Source organism: Artemia sp. Qi Xiang Cuo, chromosome 1, assembly GCF_049724085.1.
Source record: "Artemia sp. Qi Xiang Cuo chromosome 1, ASM4972408v1, whole genome shotgun sequence".
In the NCBI taxonomy this organism is placed as follows: Eukaryota; Metazoa; Arthropoda; class Branchiopoda; order Anostraca; family Artemiidae; genus Artemia; species Artemia sp. Qi Xiang Cuo.
Window position 1 is genome coordinate 41,704,043 of NC_142794.1, and position 22,703 is coordinate 41,726,745.

Below are 22,703 nucleotides of genomic sequence, written 5' to 3' on the forward strand. Positions count from 1 at the left end.
ATATACAGGCCCTTTGTCTTCCCAGCCCCACAGCAGGGGTTTAATTTGCTATGGGGCAAGGGGATGTAACTGCCCCTCCCAGACCTCGGTTTGCCCCCCTCCCTCCCCCAGCTGAAATTTAGTTTCTTCCAGAATCTTGTCAATAATAAAAGAAACATACATAATTCAAGCATCAACAGAAACAGATCAGTTTTTTTTAGTACAAATTTATCTTTATAGTGCTATAAAGTACCTTTATAGTACGATAAAGTACCCTTGTAGTACTATAAAGTACCTTTATAGTACCTTTATGGTACCAAATGGCTTATTTTTTGTTTTTACAGTCATTTTCACTTGATTTTGGAAAATTGGCCCCAACTTTGCCCCCCCCTCAGGATTCTGACGAAATTACGCCACTGCCCCACAGTAACTCCGAACTCTGTTTCCAAGATGTTGAAGATATACCATTTTGGTAACCTGGATGTATAGTTTCTTTCAATATACCTATTATTAAGTTGATATTGTCTCGAATGAACGTGGGTTGGCGGTAGGTTGGAGTGGCATATCAATGTTATTTCTTTAATAAGAAATACATGCAAGAATAGTTGTGTTTGTTTCAGTAATATGATGCATTAGTATTTGCTTTTTTCTTGTTGGTATACGAGCTCTGCTCCCCGCCAACGGAAAAAATGTATAAAATTATATAATTTATTGCTATAATAGTAAAGAACCTTGAAGTGGCTTGGTACTGAAGTGCATTATTAGTAGTAGTAGTACAAACATTTATTAAGCTTCTAATCAAAAATAAAAAAGTATAGAAGACAATAGATAAAAAAGAAGTGGGAAGAACTAACGACAAAAACAAAACATAATTCATTCATCTAATCAAGGAAAAGAATAACTAAGTATCACAATATATCGGCTAATAAAAGTCATCTTTTAAAGTAATATATTCCTAGAACACAAATTAATTTATAAAAATTTATAAGTTTAAAGAAGGTGACGAGGACAGTAGCACCGGTAGGTATCTTCCATAAGCTGCCATTTGCCAACAGCACATGGGTAGTGGGATTGATTTTCACAGCCTCTGTGATAACATGCAATTGTGGCGCCTTCAATATGACAGTGATTACAAGCCTGAAAATTAAACAAGTTAATAACATTTTCGCTAATAAGTTACTTATTCTGGTTACACTCATTTGAAGTGCATGTTTATCCTAAATGGATTCCAAGAATTTAATGAACTTATTCGCCAAAACTATTTACCTGCTTAATCATTGTAACCATAATAGCCTAAACAGTACTATACAAATCTTCATACCTTCTCATAATGATGCGTTTGACCAGTATGAAATATTTACATTTTTATTTTGATAGCCTTGAAAAACACGAAATAAATAAAATTCTAATTCTTGTCTATGTTTAAACATGGACACATAGACAATCTTTGTATATGTTGGAGATAATACGACATTTCTATCCGCAATATTACAATTAAGCCGTCTAGGTACTTGCACCAAACACAAAGTGTTTTCATGTTCAATCTTTATTTTCAAAGCTAAATAAAGCATTGCAGTGCAAAATTTATTTGAAATTCTTCACAAAATTTCAAGTCAAAATAACAGTTTTGATTCTGGTTTTTACTTTCGCTGATTTCATTACACACATACTCTATCTTCATGTTCCCCTTTGTTCTCGCATACAGAGAACTTTTTATTGAGCAAGTACAGTTGAACATACTATTTAAACTATGTGACGAAATATAGATTTTGGCTTATTTGAACTATTTTTATATCCTTGTTTTTGTTACCATGCAGGGAAGAGGGAGGGGTCAAATACTGTTGAACCGCCAATGATTTTTTTCGTATTTTTTTCACTGTCAGATTCCTATGATCATTCCTAATTCAATACTGAATTGTGTTATTTCAAAACTGCACACTAGGCCGGTTCTTCACTGGACAGGCTCATAACCGATACAGAAAAACCAGGCAATTGGAAATTGTATGGGCGATTTTTTTTTGAAAATAAGGCATACAATGTCAAAGAAAAGCCAAAAATAGACAAGTTATACGTAAAATATAAGAAATTATAATGAAAACCGTTAGAATCCTGAGATACGATGTGGCATAGACTCGCCGGTTGCCTTGGGTACGTGCCTTCGGAGTGGGTACGTTTCACACTGCTATACATGATGTCCGACATAAAAATGAAAAAAAGAAAAAGAGAGAAAAAACAACAAAAAACCAGTGTGACGTTCAGCTAATGGAAAAAAGATAAAGTATATATTTTGGAAAAATTTTCCCCCAATGCAATCTCAATTTAAAAAAAAGGAAGGCAAAAAAGTATATAAAAAAAACTAACTTGTTGAAGTAAAATAAACAAAATCAGTGAAGGAACTGAACAAAAAAAAAAGAAAAAAGAGGAAAAAACAAGCCATCAATACGAAGACTAATAAAAAAAACTAGATTTGGCTACAATTTTTTCCGTTCCAACAACTGCAGCTTGCTTTATTTTAAAAGGAAAAGGATTGCAATTTTGATCTCTTTGTATTAAATTATCATAAACTGAGTTTATAAAAATGTTCCCTGTATCTCTGGTTAAAGCGAGATCTTTATGTAGTCTGTGTATTTTTTAATTTTGATTGCTCCTTAAAAGCTTCTGGTGGATCATCTTCTGTGGAAACTTAAATTACCCCGTTAAAATGAAATAAATGACCTTAAGATTCTTAAGTCTGGAGGTCTAAAGCCGAATCAACGTCACCAATTCTATTTCAATTATTTTCATTTAAATATCTGAAGGATGAAAGAAAATCTGGCGATTTAGATGATGCTTTGGCCTTTTGCACTTTTGTATGCCTGGAATTTTTGAAGAAGCAACCTTAGTTTCCACCAAGAATGATTTACCACAATATTATAAGGAGGCAACTGAAATTAAAAATACATAAATAAAGACAACGCATACATACATTTGAATAAGCCCATCTAATTTATTTCTGAATCAGACTAAATTAAAAAAGTCAAATAATATACATACAGAGTTCTTTAGTTCTCGAATAACAACTTCAATTCCAATTATCTTGCCTGCTAGCATGTATATGTTTGGAGCCCAATTTAGACATTTTTCATGAAACCAAGTTTCTAATTCATCATCATCTACTTTAGATTCACTGCTAGCAATCCTTCCCTGAAAACAAAACAATGACAGTAATCAAATTGAGTTTTTCACATCCTTTACCAGCAAGTCTTCGATCTAAAAATATCCATTCCACTTAAGTTTTACAAAGTTCATTCTTACCTTAAAAAGAAAAAAATATCTAGGTTTCAATGTAAATCATGATTTGTTTTTCTTTTTTAGTGATAACGTCTGGATATGCAAACAAAAACGTCTGAATAAATTTTTCTTTCTGGCTTCCGAACAGAGCCATATCCAGGATCTTTTTTCTTTGGGGGGGGGGGGTACAAAAAACTTTACAAACGCATCTAAAATTTGTTAATATTCACTTTTGCTGCATTTCTTACGAGTCAGACAAACCTTTCGGGAGGGAGGGGGGTCATTCATCATTCATATCTGATGGAACTTGAGGACTAAGAATATGGTTCTTAGTTATAAAGAAAATATTTTCAGAATTTTGAAAAAGAGCCTGACAACGCTCATACAACACCATATTGAAATAACCAACAAACTACTGAAACATCCATTGTTCCAAATCTCCAATCTCCCATCTTGAAAGACAAGCAAAATCACATTTGCATGGGCAGTAGCGATCTTTCTCCATACATTCTTCTTCTTTTTTCTCCACGGATGATCGTTCTGAACCAGTGGTCTTAGAGCGATGAAATGGGCTCATTTAAACATAAATTCAAATATCAAGTGCCTTTATTAAGTGACAAAATAATTTGCACCTCAACAAAGCGCCGTTTTTTTGCGATTTTGCGTTGCAAAACATCAAATTTGGAAAAAAATAGGACCAAAACGCTAGATAGCCAATCATTTTAGGGTCAAATACCCTAAATTAGAGGTTTACAGTCTTCCACATTGACAAACAAGGAAATTTCTACCTTCGAACGGGTAGCATGTCTGTTGTGTCCACCTCTTTTCCTTTTTTTTCTCTCCAGATGATCATAATGAACCAGAGGTCTTAAATTACCGAATGGATAAATTTTGCCGTATATAAACCTCAGGCTTAGGGTTTTCAACCATGGAGATTAATTAATAATCTTTTCATTGTTCTCTGACTTTTTATTCTGGAAAAAAAAAAACGCAGAGTATACTTTTTGGGTGCCGTATGCCACTTTATGATGGCGTTATCACGTCAAATTTGTAAAAATCGATTACATGTAAAAATTAGCTTTTGAATAACCCCTTAAACAGCTCTCTATGGTGTTCTAGTTTTTATGCAGTCTTTATTTTAGCCTTCGCTAACGACGAAGAAAATAAAACTCGAAAAAACAGGGCAAATCACAGGGCAAGTGCCACCCACGCAAAGAAGTGTTTTCCCTGGTTGTTCAAGGTGGGGCTCTAAGTTTTCTGTATAGGGTTTTGACAATGACGATTGCAATGAAGTACTTTTATCTTCAATCCAATGCCCTTTTCCAGTGATTCCAGTAATTTGCACTTTACTGAAAAATGTTTTTACTTTTATAACTTTAATAAATCAAATAATATTAACATTTATATTACTAAACATAAGTATATGTATATTAAACTGACAATGCAAATTCATTTGTATTTTTTCAGTAAAGTGCAAATTATTTTCTGGTCTTGAGAAGGTATAGGGGTTTTGTGCCCAACTTATGTTAATTTCTGCTCGTTTTGAGTGTGACTCGGTTATTTATTGTAATTTCTGTTCGTTTTGAGTTTCATTTATTTATCGATGCTGATTTGTGGTAGTTTCACGCTTGGTAGATTATTTGTTTTCATTTTCGCTCATTTTTTGTTTAATGGAGTGCTTTACTTTTCTTTGAAAAACTTATTTTGTAGAAAAAGTTTTTTTAATTAATTTCTGTTTGTTTTATATTGACATAGTCTTTTCAGGGAAAACAAAAATAATACTTCAAATCTTTTGGTTTTTAAAAGACTTTATAGTTTGGCCTGCCATTTGTATGCTGCAGAAAAATTTCAAGCAATTTTTAACAATATACACCCTTTTAAAAATCTGGTCACAAATAGCAGTGTTAATTTAGTTTCATACCTCCTCTAGTTGACCTGAAATGGAAAACTTGATACCATTCGCAAAAAAATCTGTTTACTTTCTTTGATAGCTTGGATACACTCGCTTTGGATGCAGCTTGGATTTTCGATTACCAATCGGATGAGCCCTTTTTAAGTTTCTACGATAACGCTTTCTATAAACACCTTATATGCCCCCAGGATATAAATTACAACCCTTACCCTAAGGGTTTTGAGGGTGGTTGTCATCCTCTAAGACATAATTTCCAGAACTTTCAACTACGTTAAACACAATGGCTATCTCAAAATTTTGATTGGATGTGTCTGGGAAAATGGTGAACGTGAGAGGGGCGTTAGTCACTCTCCAATCACTTTCAACTATTAAAAAGGCACTAGCCGTTTCAATTTCCAATCAAATGAGCCCTTTTGAAGTTTCTACGACAACGTTTTCAATAAAAACCTTATATACCCCCAGGGCATAACTTACAACCCTTGCCCAGAGGGCTGGGGGGGGGGGGGTTGTCACCCTTAAAAATCTAATTTCCAGAAGTTTATACTACGTTGAACACAATGGCTATCTGAAAATGTTCATTGGATGTGTTTAGGGGAATAGTGCGCGTGAGAGGGTGGTTAGTTACCCTCCAATCACTTTCGACAATTAAAAAGGGCACTAGCCCTCTCAATTCCCAACTGAATGAGCCCCTTTTGAAGTTTTTACGACAACTCTATCTATAAGAACCTTTTATGCCCCCAGGGCACAACTTGCAACCTCTCTCCTGGGGGCTCTGGGGGGTTTGTCATCCTTAACTACATATTTTCTAGAACTTTAAACTACGTTGAAAAATATGGCTATCTCTAAAGTTTGATTGAATGCGTTTGGGGAAATGGTGGTCTTGAGAGGTGGGTCAATTACTCTCCACTCATTGTCGACTATTAAAAAAGGCAATTTCAATTTCCAAACAAATGAGTCCTTTTTGAAACTTCTACAACAACTTTCTATGTAGACCTTATATGCCCCCAGGGCATAACTTACAACCCTTGCACTTAAGGCTTTGAGGACGTTATCATCCTACAAGACCTTATTTCCAGAACTTTCAACTAGGTTGAACAAAATTGATATCTCAAAATTTTGATTGGATGTGTTTGGGGAAGTGCTGGGCGTGAGAGGGGGGTTAGTTACCCTTCAGTCACTTTCTACTATTAACAAGGGTACTAGCCCTTTCAATTTCCAATTAAATGAGCCCTTTTTGATGTTTTTACAACACCGCTTTCTATAAAAACCTTACATGCCCCCAGGGCATAACTTACAACCCTTGCCCTGAGGGTTGTGGGGGGATTGGTTGTCATCCTTAAAGACCTAATTTACAAAACTTTCAACTACGTTGAATAAAATGGCTATCTAAAAATTTTGATTGGATGTGTTTGGGGAAAAGGTGGGCGTGCGAGGAAAAGGTGGGGTGCCCTCAAATCCCTTTTGACTATTAAAAAGGGCACTAGCCCTTTGAATTTCCAATCGAATGAGCCCTTTTTCAAGTTTCTACGACAAATATGCCCCCAGGGCATAACTTATAACCCTTGACCTGACGACTGTTGGGGGAATGTCCTGCTCAAAGGTATAATTTCCTGAACTTTAAACTGCGTAGAACAAAATGGCTATCTTAAAATTTTGATTGGATGTATTGGAGGAAATGATGGGCTTTGAAAGGATGTTAATGGTCTTCCAATCAATTTCAACTACTAAAAAGCACACAAGCCATTTCAATTTCCAATTGAATGAGCCCTTTTTGAAGTTTCTGCGACTACGCTTTCTATAAAAACCTTAAATGCCCCCAAGGCATAACTTACAACCCTTGCCCTGAGGACTGTGGGGGAGTGTCCTCCTCAAAACATAATTTCTATCTGGAAAACAACTACGCTGAACAAATTGGCTATCTAAAAATTTTGATTGGATGTGTTGGGGGAAAAGGCGGGCGTGAGAGAGGGTTTAGTTGCCCTCAAATCACTTTCAACTATTAGCAAGGGCACTAGATCTTTGAATTTCCAGTCGAATGAGCCCTTTTTCAAATTTCTACGACAGATTTCAATACAAACTTATAAGCCCCTAGGGTATAACTTATAACGCTTGTCCTGTAGACTGTGGGGGGAGTGTCCTGCTCAAAGGTATAATTTCCTGAACTTTAAACTATGTGGAACAAAAAGGCTATCTCAAAATTTTGATTGGATATGTTTGGGGAAATAGTGGGCGTGGAAGGGGTGTTAGTTGCCGTCCAGTTACTTTCGACTATTAAAAAGAGCACTAGCCATTTCAATTTCCAGTCGAATGAGCCCTTTTTGAAGTTTCTACAACACCGCGCTTTATAAAAACCTTATAGACCCCCATGGCATAACTTAAAATTCTTGGCCTGAGGGCTGTGGGGGAGTTTCCTCCTGAAAAACAAATTTTCTATTAGGAAATCAATAACGCTGAACAAAATGGCTATCTAAAAATTTTGATTGGATGTGTTTGGGGGAAAGGTGGGCTTCAGAGGGGGGTTAGTTGCCCTCAAATCACTTTCGACTATTAAAAAAAGCACTAGATCTTTGAATTTCCAATCGAATGTGCCTTTTTTCAAGTTTCTACAACAAAGATTCCAATAAAAACTTATAAGCCCCCAAGGTATAACTTATAACTCTTGCCCTGAAGACTGTGAGGGGAGTGTCCTGCTCAAAGGTATAATTTCCTGAACTTTAAACTGCGTGGAACAAAATGGCTATCTCAAAATTTTAATTGGATGTGATTGGGGAAATGGTGAGCCTTGGAAGGGGTGTTAGTTGCCTTCCAATTACTTTCGACTATTAAAAAGGGCACTAGCAATTTCAATTACCAATCGAATGAGCCCTTTTTGAAGTTTCTACGACAACACGTTCAATAAAAAAACCTTATATGCCCCCAGGGCATAGCTTATAACCCTTGCCATGAGGGCTGTGAGGGGGTTGTCATCCTCAAAAATTTTCAGAACTAAAACTACGTTGAATAAAACGGCTATCTAAAAATTTTGATTGGATGTGTTTGGGGACAAGGTGGGCGTGAGAGGGGGGTTAGTTGCCCTCCAATCACTTTCGACTATTAAAATGAGAACTAGCACTTTGAATTTCTAATCAAATGAGCCTTTTTTGAAGTGTCTATGACAACGCCTTCTATAAAAACCTGATATACCCCCAGGGCATAACTTACAACCCTTGCCCTGAAGGCTGTAGAGGAGTGTCCTTCTCAAAAACATAATGTCTATTTGGAAATCAACTAGGCTGAACAAAATGTCTATCGCAGAATTTTGATTGGATGTGTTTCGGGAAATGGTGGGCGTGGAAGGGATGTTAGTTGCCTTCCAATCACTTTCAACTATTAAAAAGGGCACAAGCCACTCCAATTTCCAATTGAATGAGCCTATTTCAAAGTTTCTACGACAACTTCTTCGATACGAAGTGCCCTGCTCTAAAGGAAAAAAAAATAATAATAAATAATACATTGCGCCAACATCGTTCTTATATGCCCTAAGAGCACAACTTAAAACCCTTGCCGCGAGGGTTGTGGGAAGTATCCTCCTCAAAAACATATTTTCTATCTGTAAATCAACTATTAACCAAATGACTATCTCAAAATTTTGATTGGATGTGTTTGGGGGAATGATGGGCGTGGGGGGGGGGCTAGTTGCCCTCCAATCACTTTCGACTCTCAAAAAGGGCACTAGCCACTCCCATTTCCAATCAAATGAGCCGTTTTAGACGTTTTTACGACAACTTCTTCGATACGAAGTGCCCTGCTTTAAAAGAAAAAAAAATAATAAATAATACATTTTGCCAACATCGTTCTTATATGCCCTAAGAGCACAACTTAAAACCCTTGCCGCGAGGTTTGTGGGGGATTGTCCTCCTCAAAAACATATTTTCTATCTGTAAATCAACTATTAACCAAATGGCTATCTCAAAATTTTGATTGGATGTGTTTGGGGGAATGATGGGCGTGGGGGGGGGGGGCTAGTTGCCCTCCAATCACTTTTGACTATTCAAAAGGGCACAAGCCACTCCAATTTCCAATCGAATGAGCCCTTTTTGAAGTTTCTACGGCAACTTCTTCGATACGAAGTGCCCTGGTATTGAAACCAAACAAACCAGAAAAAAACAATAATAATCCATTGTGCCAACATCGTTCTTTACTTAGGCAGCGCTATTGCGCTGCCTATGATATACGAATCATCAGTTGCAAAATACCGGCATTTTGTTTGAGCTTGAGTGCAATGGGGAGTGATGGCAACGAGGAAAGTGAGCTTGAGTGCATTTAAAATGGATGCATTTAAATTCATCGAAAAAAAAAACACCTTGGAATTCAACAGACAGAACATTTTGTGATACAATAGCCTTAGTCATTATTTTAGGGCATATGCTTATGAGCACAAAAGCAGAAGCGTTTTTGTCTTTTGGGAAAGGAGGCACTTGCCACTGGCACGGAAATTTTAGGGGCGCAAAATTTCAGATAAATAATCTATCATTTATAATCATTTTGTAATTTTTGAAATTATATTTTTATTAGAATAAAGTAGAAGGTGGTGCTGGCAGTAGGTATAAGCAAATTGAATCGTAAAATTTTTCATTTTTCCCGCATAAAGTAAGAAAAGTCAGATTTAAATAAATGTAAATTTTTGTTAGTAAATGAAAATTTTGTTAAAATTTGGCCTGAGAACTTTTGGGAGACAGGGGGCGACGGTAATCAAGATTTTGCCCCGGGTGCAAGAGAGGCCAGAAGCGCCAATGATACACAGGAATGGGTGTATCAGCTGTTTTGCCACTAATATATCAAAAATGAATAATGCATGTTTAGAAGTTCACAAAAATTGAAATGCAAACAAGCTATTAATTTCGTTTAACAAAGAAAGAGAGAGAGAGAAAGAAAAAATGTATTGCATTACACAGAAGAAGAAAGAATTCTATTAAACTGTACTTAAATCATCTAATTATAGTTGAAATAATTATAATAATTATAATTTGTTATATTCAAAAACATCTGCTTTTAAACTATTAAAAAATATAATTATTTATGCAACAAAAATATAATATATAATTTAAATAAAAATAATTTAAGAAATTATTATAATTCTGATTATAACAAAATTTTAATTACTCTGAATTCTTTGCTGGATACGACTATCGGTCATTTAGTAATTAACTATTGAAAAATTTCCCCTATCTTTATATTGTTATCTCTAATTCCATGGTTCTTCAGTGTCTTCTTAGGATTTATTTGGGTTTACAAGCCAAATAGTAATAAAATATAAATACTTACAGTATTCTGGAGAGCTTCAATGTCATCATCATCATCATCTGGGGCTGTTACAAAATAAGGACCTAACAAATCTCCCAAACCTTGTTCCTGGGACAGCTTTTTACAAAATAAACAGACCCAAGAATTGTCAAGAATGTCTTTGTCCTCAGTTAGAATTATATTTGCCTTACAGAGACGCTGCTGGTCTTTTATAATCTTCACCAATTTCTTTCCTTTGGTTTCTTCTTCTTGATCTATAAACTTAATTGACTTAATGGAGTTTGATCGACTAGTGATTTTAACTTTAGGCCCTTTTATTTCCACCTGTTTCTCGGTCTTTGATTTACTAGAGGATGGTATGTTAACTTTTCCACCAAATCGAGGATCTATGCTAAGATTTGGCTGATTTCTTGTATCTTGATTCTTCCTCTTTTTCCCTTTGCCTAAAAATGTTATAAAAATATATTAAAAATAATTAATAACAAAGACCATGGCTAAACAGATAGTATAAACAATTATTGTTGAGCTTCATTTAGCCGAGTTTAATTATTTTTGGGATAATTTGTTCTAGTTACAGTGTTCCGTAGATGTATATAGGCGATAGAGGTGAAGGCTTGGCAGATATTTCTGTGAGGATGGGGGGGGGGGAGGCTGAAGCCTCAAAAAGTGTATTTTTAGGCCTATACCTTTGAAATTTCATAGTGATTCCAGATAAATATATTAGACGAGAGAGAGAGAGAGAGAGAGAGAGAGAGAGAGAGAGAGAGGGAGGTGTACGACTTGCCCTAATCTTCTGTCAGTATGAAATTCGACAAGCCTGTAACATAGGTGACTTTTCGTGAGAGCTCCCTTTTTATTGCACAACCATTGTAAGGGTAATATAAAATATTACTACTACTACTACTACTACTACTACTACTACTACTAACATGTCACCTATAAAATATCACCTTGGGATTATTATTGATGAAAATTTATCATTTAAGTACCATGTAAAGTAAAAAACGTAAAAAAAGTAAGTATGAGGGCACTAGACCGTTAAGGTCAAAACTGGCGGTGCTTATCTTCGTTTCGTGGCCCTTCAGCCAGGAAGTGCAATGGGGAGCTGGGGCCAGCCATCCTGTGCTTTCACACACCAGTACCTTGTATCATAGTACCATGTAAAAGCTATAAGTAAAATTCTAGTAGTGTGCTAGTATGCACCACTGATTATACAAGAATATACAGTGCAGTTTGACGTGCACATTGCAAAAAGCGACCAATCCTTTAATATTATATAGCTATAAAGTGATCAAACACGTTTTGAAATTATAATTGTGATTGTATAACGCAACCAGACGGGTTTTGAGACACTTTCATCATAACGTGTTTTTTTTTTTTTTTTTTTTTTAACCAAAAACTAGAAATTGTCAAATTGGGTGTTTCGGAATTTTTTTGTTGGAAGAGCTGTCTATCACCCATTCATTATCCACTGTTCCATTTGTTTGAAGTATGTGCTATCAGACTGGTTTCTGATTTTTTTTGAAAATTGCCTTTAGTCAAGACTAGTTTGTTAGGAATGTGTCACTAGATAGCATTTGTGAATTGGATCGTATGAAGGTGGAGAAAAAAATGGTTTAGTATTTGCGAATTGGACTATATGAACGATATTCATTGAATAATAGGGAAAAACAGAGCTGGATAGTCTTTGCGAATTGGACTATAAGAACGATATTAACTGAATAATAGGAAAAAAAACAGAGCTAGATAGCATTTGCGAATTGGATTATATGAAGGTGGAGAAAAAAGGGTTAAACTGATTATTGGACAATTGCCTTTAGTCAAGACTAGTTTGTTAGGTAAGTGTCGCTGCTAAAGCTAACTCTAATTGCAAAAAAAAGGGACAAGGGATTCGCGAATTGGACTGTACGAACGATCTTATTCAAATAATAGGAAAAAACAGAGCTAGATAACATTTGCGAATTGGATCTATAAGGTGGAGAAAAAAGGGTTAAACCGATTAGCAGTTAAGGTAACCTCGAAGAGCATGTTAACTCATAGCTTATTTATTAAAAATTTGGAACGATATCAATCTATGGAAATGGTTAACGATGATAAAATGGTCTTAGGACTTGACCTAGCTTGACTTCTTCTATGTGTTCTGTATAATACACAAGTGGTGTTTGAACAGTGTTGTCAATTTAAAATAGAGTTTAACGTTATAGTATACTAAAAAGTTGATACTAAGAGAGATGTAGATGGAAAGAAAATAATTTTAATAAAAAAATTCAGAACAAACCTTAGAAATCCTTGCAAATCATGTAGTATGGTGTATGTGAGTACGAACCATCAATGATCATAAGCACCAACTACCCTAACCACCAGAAACCTCAATCCCTCAAAGGTCCCCTATCCCTAAACTCGAAGGGTGCCCCCTCCCTCCAACTTTTTGGCCCCCCCCCCATTTTTTTTTGAATTTTTTGTTGTTTTTTTTAACTTTTTTTTTATTATTTTTTTTAACAAGATATATTTTTTTAAATTTTTTTTTACATGTCTTCGAATGAGATGAAACATACTTAAAACAAAAAAAAAATCACATTTAATATTTTCCAAACTCAAAATGAGAATGGTATAGATACGTTAGTCATGACCTTTACTATTAGAAAAATAATGTTTGTAGTAGCACTTTTTTTTATTGGACTAAATTTTTATGGACTTAGAAATTATTCAACTTTTTTTTACGTATCTTAAAATGACATAAAATATGCTTACGGCTCTAAAATTGTACTCTATACTTGCTCAGAGACACGATGCGGCTTTCCCACTGGTACTTTATGGCGGGTTATTGACACTATCTAGCTTATTGCATGTATTAAATCAGTATTTTTACGCAGTCGAACGATAAACACATAAGTCATATCTTTAAAAAAAGTGAAGATGGAGCATTTTAATAAAGTGTGTTCATATGACAATGTTATTGTAGCATTGAATGCCGACAAGGAGAATTATTTAAACTATGAAACAAGTGCAAGTGGTAGCACTATTGGAAATGTATGCATGCATTGTCATTACAGTAAGGAATTAAATTTATCTTCAATGCCAACTAAATTCACCTTTTATGTTAGTAGTTATGCAAGATTGAAATCTCCATAGAGGATTACGCTTGAAGTGAATGCGAGAATAAAAGTAATAGTTGATTATAGAGGACAATTCCTTGCCACTGTTGAAGGTAACAAACTATATACTGATAAATCATATCGTCAGCTTTCGGATATTAGCATTCAACGGAATATCAAAAAAGAAAGGCCTACTCTTCTACTAATATCATAAACCATATTTTGTCTACGTTCCGAAACTGTTACCTGTGTAAAAATAATGTGATAATAGACAGTGAAATTGCCAGAAAAATAAAAGGGGCATTGGCAGAAAATATCACTATGGAATATAAAGATGAATCGATGAAAAACTAAGTACCAGCAAACGTTACTGCCATTGATCAAACAGTCAATGAATCAAATACTACCAAAAACGAAAAGCATATTGAGCCTGTCGATGACACACCAGTAAAAAATTGTGTATGACTCAAAATGGAATAATGATTATTCTACTGATTACGAACTAAGAGAAGACAATAACTACAATATCGAGAGAGAACATGGTGAACTATTTTATAGAACAGATTCAAAATGTCCAAAGTTGATCATTGATATTGATAATGTATCATAATATATTTTTATATTAATATTCTACATAGCATTATTTCATTAAAAATATATTATGCATTACATTGTTATGTGTTCATTATTTTTATAGTAAGCTAGCATATCAAACGTTTAGAATGTCTATTAAAACATCGGAGATGTAAGAAAAGGAATTTGCATACATCTATTGTCAGACACATGGGGTAACATTGACAAAATCTAGGTATCAGAATGAATAAATTCTTTATTAACATCAGTTGTTGGATATGTCATAATGAAAAAATTGTAAGTAACGAAGTAACAAACTCTTTCTTGAATTCACCTCTTGGATACACAATACAGAAATTTAATTCAGGAAATTATGAAAAAAAAATTGAACAAATTCTTTATTAACATTCTTTATCGATTGAATTCGCTTCCATCAACATCCTTTGTCAGATACATCGAATAAAATTGACAAAATGTAAATATCAGAATGAATAAATACTTTATCAACATCCTTTTTCGGACATGTCGGATAGAATTGACAAAATCTGAGTATCAGAGTGATTAAAATCTAAGTATCAGAGTGATTAAATTCCATATCAACACCCCTTTCTCGGATACATGGGATAAAATTTACTAAATCTAAGTATCAGAGTGAATAAATGCTTTATCAACATCATTTGTCGGGTATATCGGATAAAATTGACAAAATCTAAGTATCAGATTGATTAAATTCTATATCAACATCCATTTCTCGAATAGATGGGGTAAAATTGACAAAAGCTAAGCGTCAGAGTGAATATTTTTTTTTATTAGCATCTTTTGTCAGATACAACGAATATAGTTGACAAAATCTAAGTATCAGAGTGAATAAATGCCATATCAGCATCTTTTGTCGGATATGTTGGATAAAATCGACAAAATCTAGGTGTCAGAGTGAATACATTTTTTTTATCAACACCTTTTGTCAGATACATCAAATATAATTGACAAAATCTAAGTATCAGGGTGGATAAATGCATTATCAACATCATTTGTCGGGTATATCGGATAAAATTGACAAAATCTAAGTATCATATTGATTAAATTCTATATCAACATCCATTTCTCGAATACATGGGATAAAATTGACAAAAGCTAAGTGTCAGAGTGAATAATTTTTTTATCAACATCTTTTGTCAGATACAACGAATATAATTGAGAAAATCTAAATATCAGATTCATGAAATTCTGTATCAGCATCCTTTGTCGGATATGCTGGATAAAATTGACAAAAGCTAAGTGTCAGAGTGAATAAATTTTTTATCAACATCCTTTGTCAAATACATCAAATATAATTGAAAAAATCTAAGTATCAGAGTGATTAAATGCTTTATCAGCATCCTTTCTCGAATATCTCGGATAAAATCTAAGTATCAGAGTGATTAAATTTTATATCAGCATCCCTCTCTCGGATACTTGGGATAAAATTGACAAAATCTAAGTATCAGAGTGAATAATTTTTTTTTTATCAACATCTTTTGTCAGATACAACGAATATAATTGACAAAATCTAAATATCAGATTGATTAAATTCTATATCAGCATCCTTTGTCAGATATGCTGGATAAAATTGACAAAAGCTATGTGTCAGAGTGAATAATTTTTTTTATCAACATCTTTTGTCAAATACATCAAATATAATTGACAAAATCTAAGTATCAGAGTGATTAAATGCTTTATCATCATCCTTTGTCAGATATCTCGGATAAAATCAAAGTATCAGAGTGATTAAATTCTATATCAACATCCCTTTCTCGGATACATGGGATAAAATTGACAAAATCTAAGTATCAGAGTGAATAATTTTTTTTGTATCAACATCTTTTGTCAGATACAACGAATATAATTGACAAAATCTAAATATCAGATTGGTCAAATTCTATATCAGCATCCTTTGTCGGATATGCTGGATAAAATTGACAAAAGCTATGTGTCAGAGTGAATAAATTTTTTTATCAACATCTTTTGTCAAATACTTCAAATATAATTGACAAAATCTAAGTATCAGACTGATTAGATTCTATATCAACATCCATTTCTCGAATACATGGGATAAAATTGACAAAAGCTAAGTGTCAGAGTGAATAATTTTGTTTATCAACACCCTCTTTCTGACGCAAGAAATATATCTGGCAAAATATTAATGTCAGATTGATTAAGTTCTGTATTAGCATCCTTTGCTGGATATGCTCGACAAAATTGACAAAGTCTAAGTGTCAGAGTGAATAATTTTTTTTATCAACATCCTTTGTCAAATACATCAAATATAATTGACAAAATCTAAGTATCAGAGTGTCAGAGCTAAGTGTCAGAGTGAATAACTTTTTTTATCAACATCTTTTGTCAAATACATCAAATATGATTGACAAAATCTAAGTATCAGAGTGATTAAATTCTATATCAACATCCCTTTCTCGGATACATGGGATAAAATTGACAAAATCTATGTATCAGAGTGAATCTAGAAGTCTATATAGTATTTAATAACTCTGATACTTAGATTTTGTCAATTTTATCCGACATATCCGACAAAGGATGTTGATAAAGAATTTAATCAATCTGATACTTAGATTTTGTCCATTTTATCCAACATATCCGATAAAGGATGTTGATAAAGTATTTATTCACTATGGTACTAAGATTTTGTCAATTTTTTCCGATATACTCGACAAAGGATGTTGTCAAAGCATTTATTCCCTCTGACACTGAGATATTGTCAACTATATTCGATCTATCTCTAAATACGTGTCGATAAAAAAATTTATTCACTCTGACACTTAGATTTTGTCAATTTCATTCCATGTATTCAAGAAAGGGTTGTTGATATAGAATTAAATCAATCTGATACTTAGATTTCGTCAATTTTATCCGATATCCCCGGCAAATGATGTTGATAATGCATTTAGAGGATTTTGATAAAGCATTTATTCACCCTGATACTTAGATTTTATAAATTTTATCCCATGTATCCGAGAAGGGGATGTTGATATAGAATTGAATTACTCTGATACTTAGATTTTGTCAATTTTATCCGACATATCAGACAAAGGATGTTGATAATGAATTTATTCACTCTGGTACTTAGATTTTGTCAATTTTATCCGTCATATGCGAAAAATGAATTTTATCCGTCATATGCGACTAACACCTAGATTTTGTCAATTTTATCCGACAGAATCGACAAAGCATGCTGATAAAGCATTTATTAAACCTGACGATTCTATTTTGTCAATTATATTCGTTGTATCTAATAAAAGATGTTGATGAAAAAAATTTATTCACTCTGATACTTCAATTTTGTCAATTTTATCCGACATATCCGACAAAGGATTTTGATAATGAATTTATTCACTCTGATAGTTCGGTTTTTCAATTTTATCCGACGTAACCGACAAAGGATGATGATAAGGTATTTATTAATTCTAATACACAGATTTTGTAGAATGTTAATGAAGAATTTTTTCAATTTTTTTCATAATTTCCTTAATTAAATTTCTGTATTGTGTATCCAAGAGGTGAATTCAAGAAAGAGTTTGTTACTTACTTACTTACTTACAATTTTTTCATAATACATAGATTTTGTCAATTATATTTGCTGTAAATGATAAAAGATGTTGATAAAAAAAATTATTCATTCTGACACTTAGATTATATCAATTTGATCCAATGTATCCGAGAAAGGGATGTTGGTATAGAATATAATCACTCTGATACTTTGATTTTATCCTAGATAGCCGACAAATGATGCTGATAAAGAATAAAATCACTCTGATACTTAGATTTTGTCAATTATATTTGATGTATTTTACAAAAGATGTTGATAAAAAAATATTCACTCTGACACTTAGATTTTGTCAATTTTATCCAGCATATCCGACAAAGGATGCTGATATAGAATTTAATCAATCTGATATTTAGATTTTGTCAATTATATTCGTTGTATCTGACAAAGGATGTCGATAGAAAAAAATTATTCACTCTGAGACTTAGATTTTGTCAGTTTTATCCAATGTATCAGAGAAAGGGATGTTTGATATAGAATTTAATCACTCTGATACTTAGATTTTATTCGAGATATCCTAGAAAGGATGCTGATAAAGCATTTAATCACTCTGATACTTAGATCTTGTCAATTATATTTGATGTATTTGACAAAAAATGTTGATAAAAAAATTTATTCACTGACACATAGCTTTTGTCAATTTTATCCAGCATATCCGAACAAAGGATGCTGATATAGAATTTAATCAATTTGATATTTAGATTTTGTCAATTATATTCGTTGTACCTGACAAAAGATGTTGATAAAAAAAATTACTCACTCTGATACTTAGATTTTGTAAATTTTATCCCATGTATTCGAGAAATGGATGTTGATATAGAATTTAATCACTCTGATACTTAGACTTTATAATAGATATTCGACAAAGGATGCGGATAAAACCTTGAATCACTCTGACACTTTGATTTTGTCAATTATATTTGATGTATTTGACAAAGGTCGTTGATAAAAAAAATTTATTCACTCTGACACTTAGCTTTTGTCCATCTTATCAGGCGTATCCGACAAAGAATGCTGATATAGAATTTAATCAATCTGATATTTAGATTTTGTTAATTATATTCGTTGGATCTGACAAAAGATGTTGATAAAAAGAATTATTCACTCTGACACTTAGCTTTTGTCAATTTTATCCCATGTATTCAAGAAATGGATGTTTATATAGAATTTAATCAATTTGATATTTAGATTTTGTCAATTTTATCTGATATACCCGAAAAATGATGTTGATAATTCATTTATTAACTCTGGTACTTAGATTTTGTTAGTTATATTTGATGTATCTGATAAAAACTGTTGATAAAAAAAATTATTCACTCTGGCGCTTAGATTTTGTCAGTTTCATCAGAGCTTTCTAACATAGAATACTTATAAGGGAAGTCATCACTCTGATGGTTAAGTTTTTTCTAATAAATTCGCTGTTTGTGATAAGAGATATTAGTAAAAAAATTATTCACTCTGACACGTAGTTATTGTCAATTTTATCCCATGTATTCGAGAAATGGATGTTGATATAAAATTTAAATAATCTGATACTTAGATTTTGTCAATTTTATCCGATATACCCGACAAATGATGTTGATAAAGCATTTATTCACTCTGATACTTAGATTCAGTAAATTTTATCCCATGTATCCGAGAAAGGGATGTTGATATGGAATTTAATCACTCTGATACTTCAATTGTCAATTTTATCCGACATATCCGATAAAGGATGTTGATAAAGTATTTATTCACTCTGATATTTACATTTTGTCAATTTTATTTGATGTATCTGACAAAGGATGTTGATGGAAGCGAATTCAATCGATAAAGAATGTTAATAAAGAGTTTGTTCAATTTTTTTCATAATTTCTTGAATTAAATTTCTGTATTGTGTATCCAAGAGGTGAATTCAAGAAAGAGCTTATTACTTACTTACTTACAATTTTTTCATAATGACATATCCAACAACTGATGCTAATAAAGAATTTATTCATTCTGATACCTAGATTTTATGAATGTTATCCCATGTGTCTGACAATAGATGTATGCAAATTCCTTTTCTTACATCTCCGATGTTTTAATAGACATTCTAAACGTTTGATATGCTAGCTGACTCTAAAAATAATGAACACATAACAATGTAATGCATAATATATTTTTAACAAAATAATGCTATGTAGAATATTAATATAAAAATATATTATGATACATTATTAATATCAATGATCAATTTTAAACATTTTGAATCTATTCCATAAAATAGTTCACCATGTTCTCTCTTGATATTGTAGTTATTGTGTTCTATTAGTTCGTAATCAGTAGAATAATCATTATTCCATTTTGAGTCATACACAATTTTTTACTGGTGTGTCATCGACAGGCTCAATATGCTTTTCGTCTTTGGTAGTATTCGATTCATTGACTGTTTGTTCAATGGCAGTAACGTTTGCTGGTACTTTGTTTTTCATCGATTTATCTTTATACTCCATAGTGATATTTTCTGCCAATGCCCTTTTTATTTTTCTGGCACTTTCACTGTCTATTATCACACTATTTTTACACAGGTAACAGTTTCGGCACGTAGACAAGATATGGTTTATGATATTAGTAGAAGAGTAGGCTTTTCTTTTTGTGATCTTCCGTTGAATGCTAATATCCGAAAGCTGACGATAGGATGTATCAGTAAGTAATGTGTTACCTGCAACAGTAGCAAGTTGTCCTCTATCATCAACGATTATTTTTCTGTTGGCATTCTCTTTTAGTGCAATCATCTCTGGAGATCTCAATCTTGCATATCCACCAACATAAGAATTGAATTTTTTCGGTACTCCAAAGAAATTTAATTCCTTACTGTCATGACAATGCATGCATACATTTCCAATAGTGCTACCACTTGTACTTGTTTCATAGTTTAAATACTTCTCTTTGTCGGCATTCAATGCTACAATAACATTGTCATGTGAACACACCTTATTAAAATGATCCATCTTCACTTTTTTTGAAGATATCACTTATGTGCTTATCGTTCCACTGCGTAAAAAATACTGATTTAATACATGCAATAAACTAGATAGTGTCGACAACCCGCCGTAAAGTACTAGTAGGAAAGCCGCTTCGTGTCTCTGAGCATGCATACAATACAATTGTTAGGGCTATAAGTATATTTTATGTAATTTCAAGTTACATAAAAAATAGTCGAATAATTTGAAATTCCAAAAAAAAAAATTAGTCCAATAAAAAAAAGTGCTACTACAAACTTTATTTTGCTAATAGTTAAAGTCACGAGGATCATATCAAAACCATTCTCATTTTGAGTTTGGAAAATATTAAATGTGATTTTTTCTGTTTTAAGTGTGTTTCATCTCATTCGAAGACATGTAAAAAAAAGTTGAAAAAAATATATCATGTTAAAAAAAAAGTTAAAAAAATTCAAAAAAAATAGGGGGGGGGGGGGCCAAAAAGTTGGAGCGAGGGGGCACCCTTCGAGTTTGGGGATAGGGGACCTTTGGGGGGTTGAGGTCTCTAGTGGTTAGGGTCGTTGGTCCTTGTGATCCTTGATGGTTCGTACTCACATACACCTTACTACTTGATTTGCAAGGATTTCTAAGTTTTGTTCTGAATTTCATTATTAAAATTCTTTTCTTGCCATCTACATCTCTCTTAGTATCAACTTTTTAGTATACTATAACGTTAAACTCTATTTTAAATTGACAACACTGTTCAAACACCACTTGTGTATTATACAGAATACATCGAAGAAGTAAAGCTAGGTCAACTCATAAGGCCATTTTTTAATCGTTAACGATTTTCATAGATTGATATTGTTCCTAGTTTATAATAAATAAGCTATGAGTTAACCTGCTCTTCGAGATTACCTTAACTGTCAATCGCTTTTACCCTTTATTCTCCACCTTCATATGATCCAATTCGCAAATGTTATCTAGCTCTGTTTTTTTCCCTATAATTCGAATAAGATCGTTCGTACAGTCCAATTCGCAAATCCCTTATCCCTTATTCTTGCAATTAGAGTTAGCTTTAGCAGCGACACATTCCTAACAAAATAGTCTTGACTAAAGGCAATTATCCAATAATCAGTTTAACCCTTTTTTCTCCACCTTCATACGATCGATTTCGCAAATGCTATCTAGCTCTGTTTTTTCCCGATTATACAATTAATATCGTTCGTATAGTCCAATTCGCAAATGCTATCTAGCGCTGTTTTCTCCCATTATCCAATTAACATCGTTCGTGTAGTCCTGTTTAAGATCGCTATACCCTTTTTTTATATACCTTAACGAGATACAGTTCACAAATGCTATCAAACGATACATCCCGAACAAACTAGTCTTGACTAATGGCACTGGTTCAAAAAATAAGAAACCAGTCTCATGGTAAATGCTTAAAAGGAGTGGAACCGTTAATATTACATGGGTGATAGACAGCTTTTCCTAAAAAGTCATTTCTAAATACGCAATTTGAAAATTTCTAGTTTTTTGTTAAAAAAAAACAAAAAAAAAAAATGTTATGATTAAAGTTTATCAAAAAACCGTCTGGTTGCGTTACACAATCACAATTATACTTTCAAAACGTGTTTGATCAATTTATAGCTATATAATATAAAAGGATTGGTCGCTTTTTGCAATGTGCACGTCAAACTGCACTGTATATTCTTGTGTAATCAGTGATGCATACTAGCACACTACTAATACTATCGCGGAATTTAGGGATTATCCGTAAACTAAAACACTTTTTTCCTTCATATGTTTTACGGTTATTATATTTTTCTCTGATACATTTTGATATATTTTTGATATATTTATATACATTTGATATATTTTTTTACTGTTCGTCTGTATGGCTTGGTAATTTCCCTTCACTACCTCGCCCAATACGTGAACTGCAGAATAATGCCATTAGATCATTTTGGGAAATAGGGAACCGAGATCCGGTCAGCTGGATTGCGTGATTTTTATACACTGGTTTTTATGTATAAGTATTGTTATGG

At 33.1% G+C, this 22,703-nt stretch overlaps 1 protein-coding gene across 2 annotated transcripts in view; it reads right to left on the minus strand.

The window, feature by feature from the left end:
- Positions 1 to 917: 917 nt before the first annotated feature.
- The window catches only part of LOC148956327 (uncharacterized), an 82,177-nt gene continuing 60,391 nt past the window's right edge, over positions 918 to 22,703 (minus strand). The window contains exons 3-5 of one of the 2 annotated variants that reach the window (XM_089094959.1): positions 10,466 to 10,887; positions 3,013 to 3,162; positions 918 to 1,116 (exon numbers count right to left, since the gene is read on the minus strand). In XM_089094959.1, coding sequence (XP_088951085.1) covers positions 970 to 1,116; positions 3,013 to 3,162; positions 10,466 to 10,887 — 719 coding nt within the window. In that variant the 3' untranslated portion in view covers positions 918 to 969. The remainder of the gene's footprint in view (positions 1,117 to 3,012; positions 3,163 to 10,465; positions 10,888 to 22,703) is intronic. The other variant, XM_089094962.1, reaches the window with a different exon arrangement.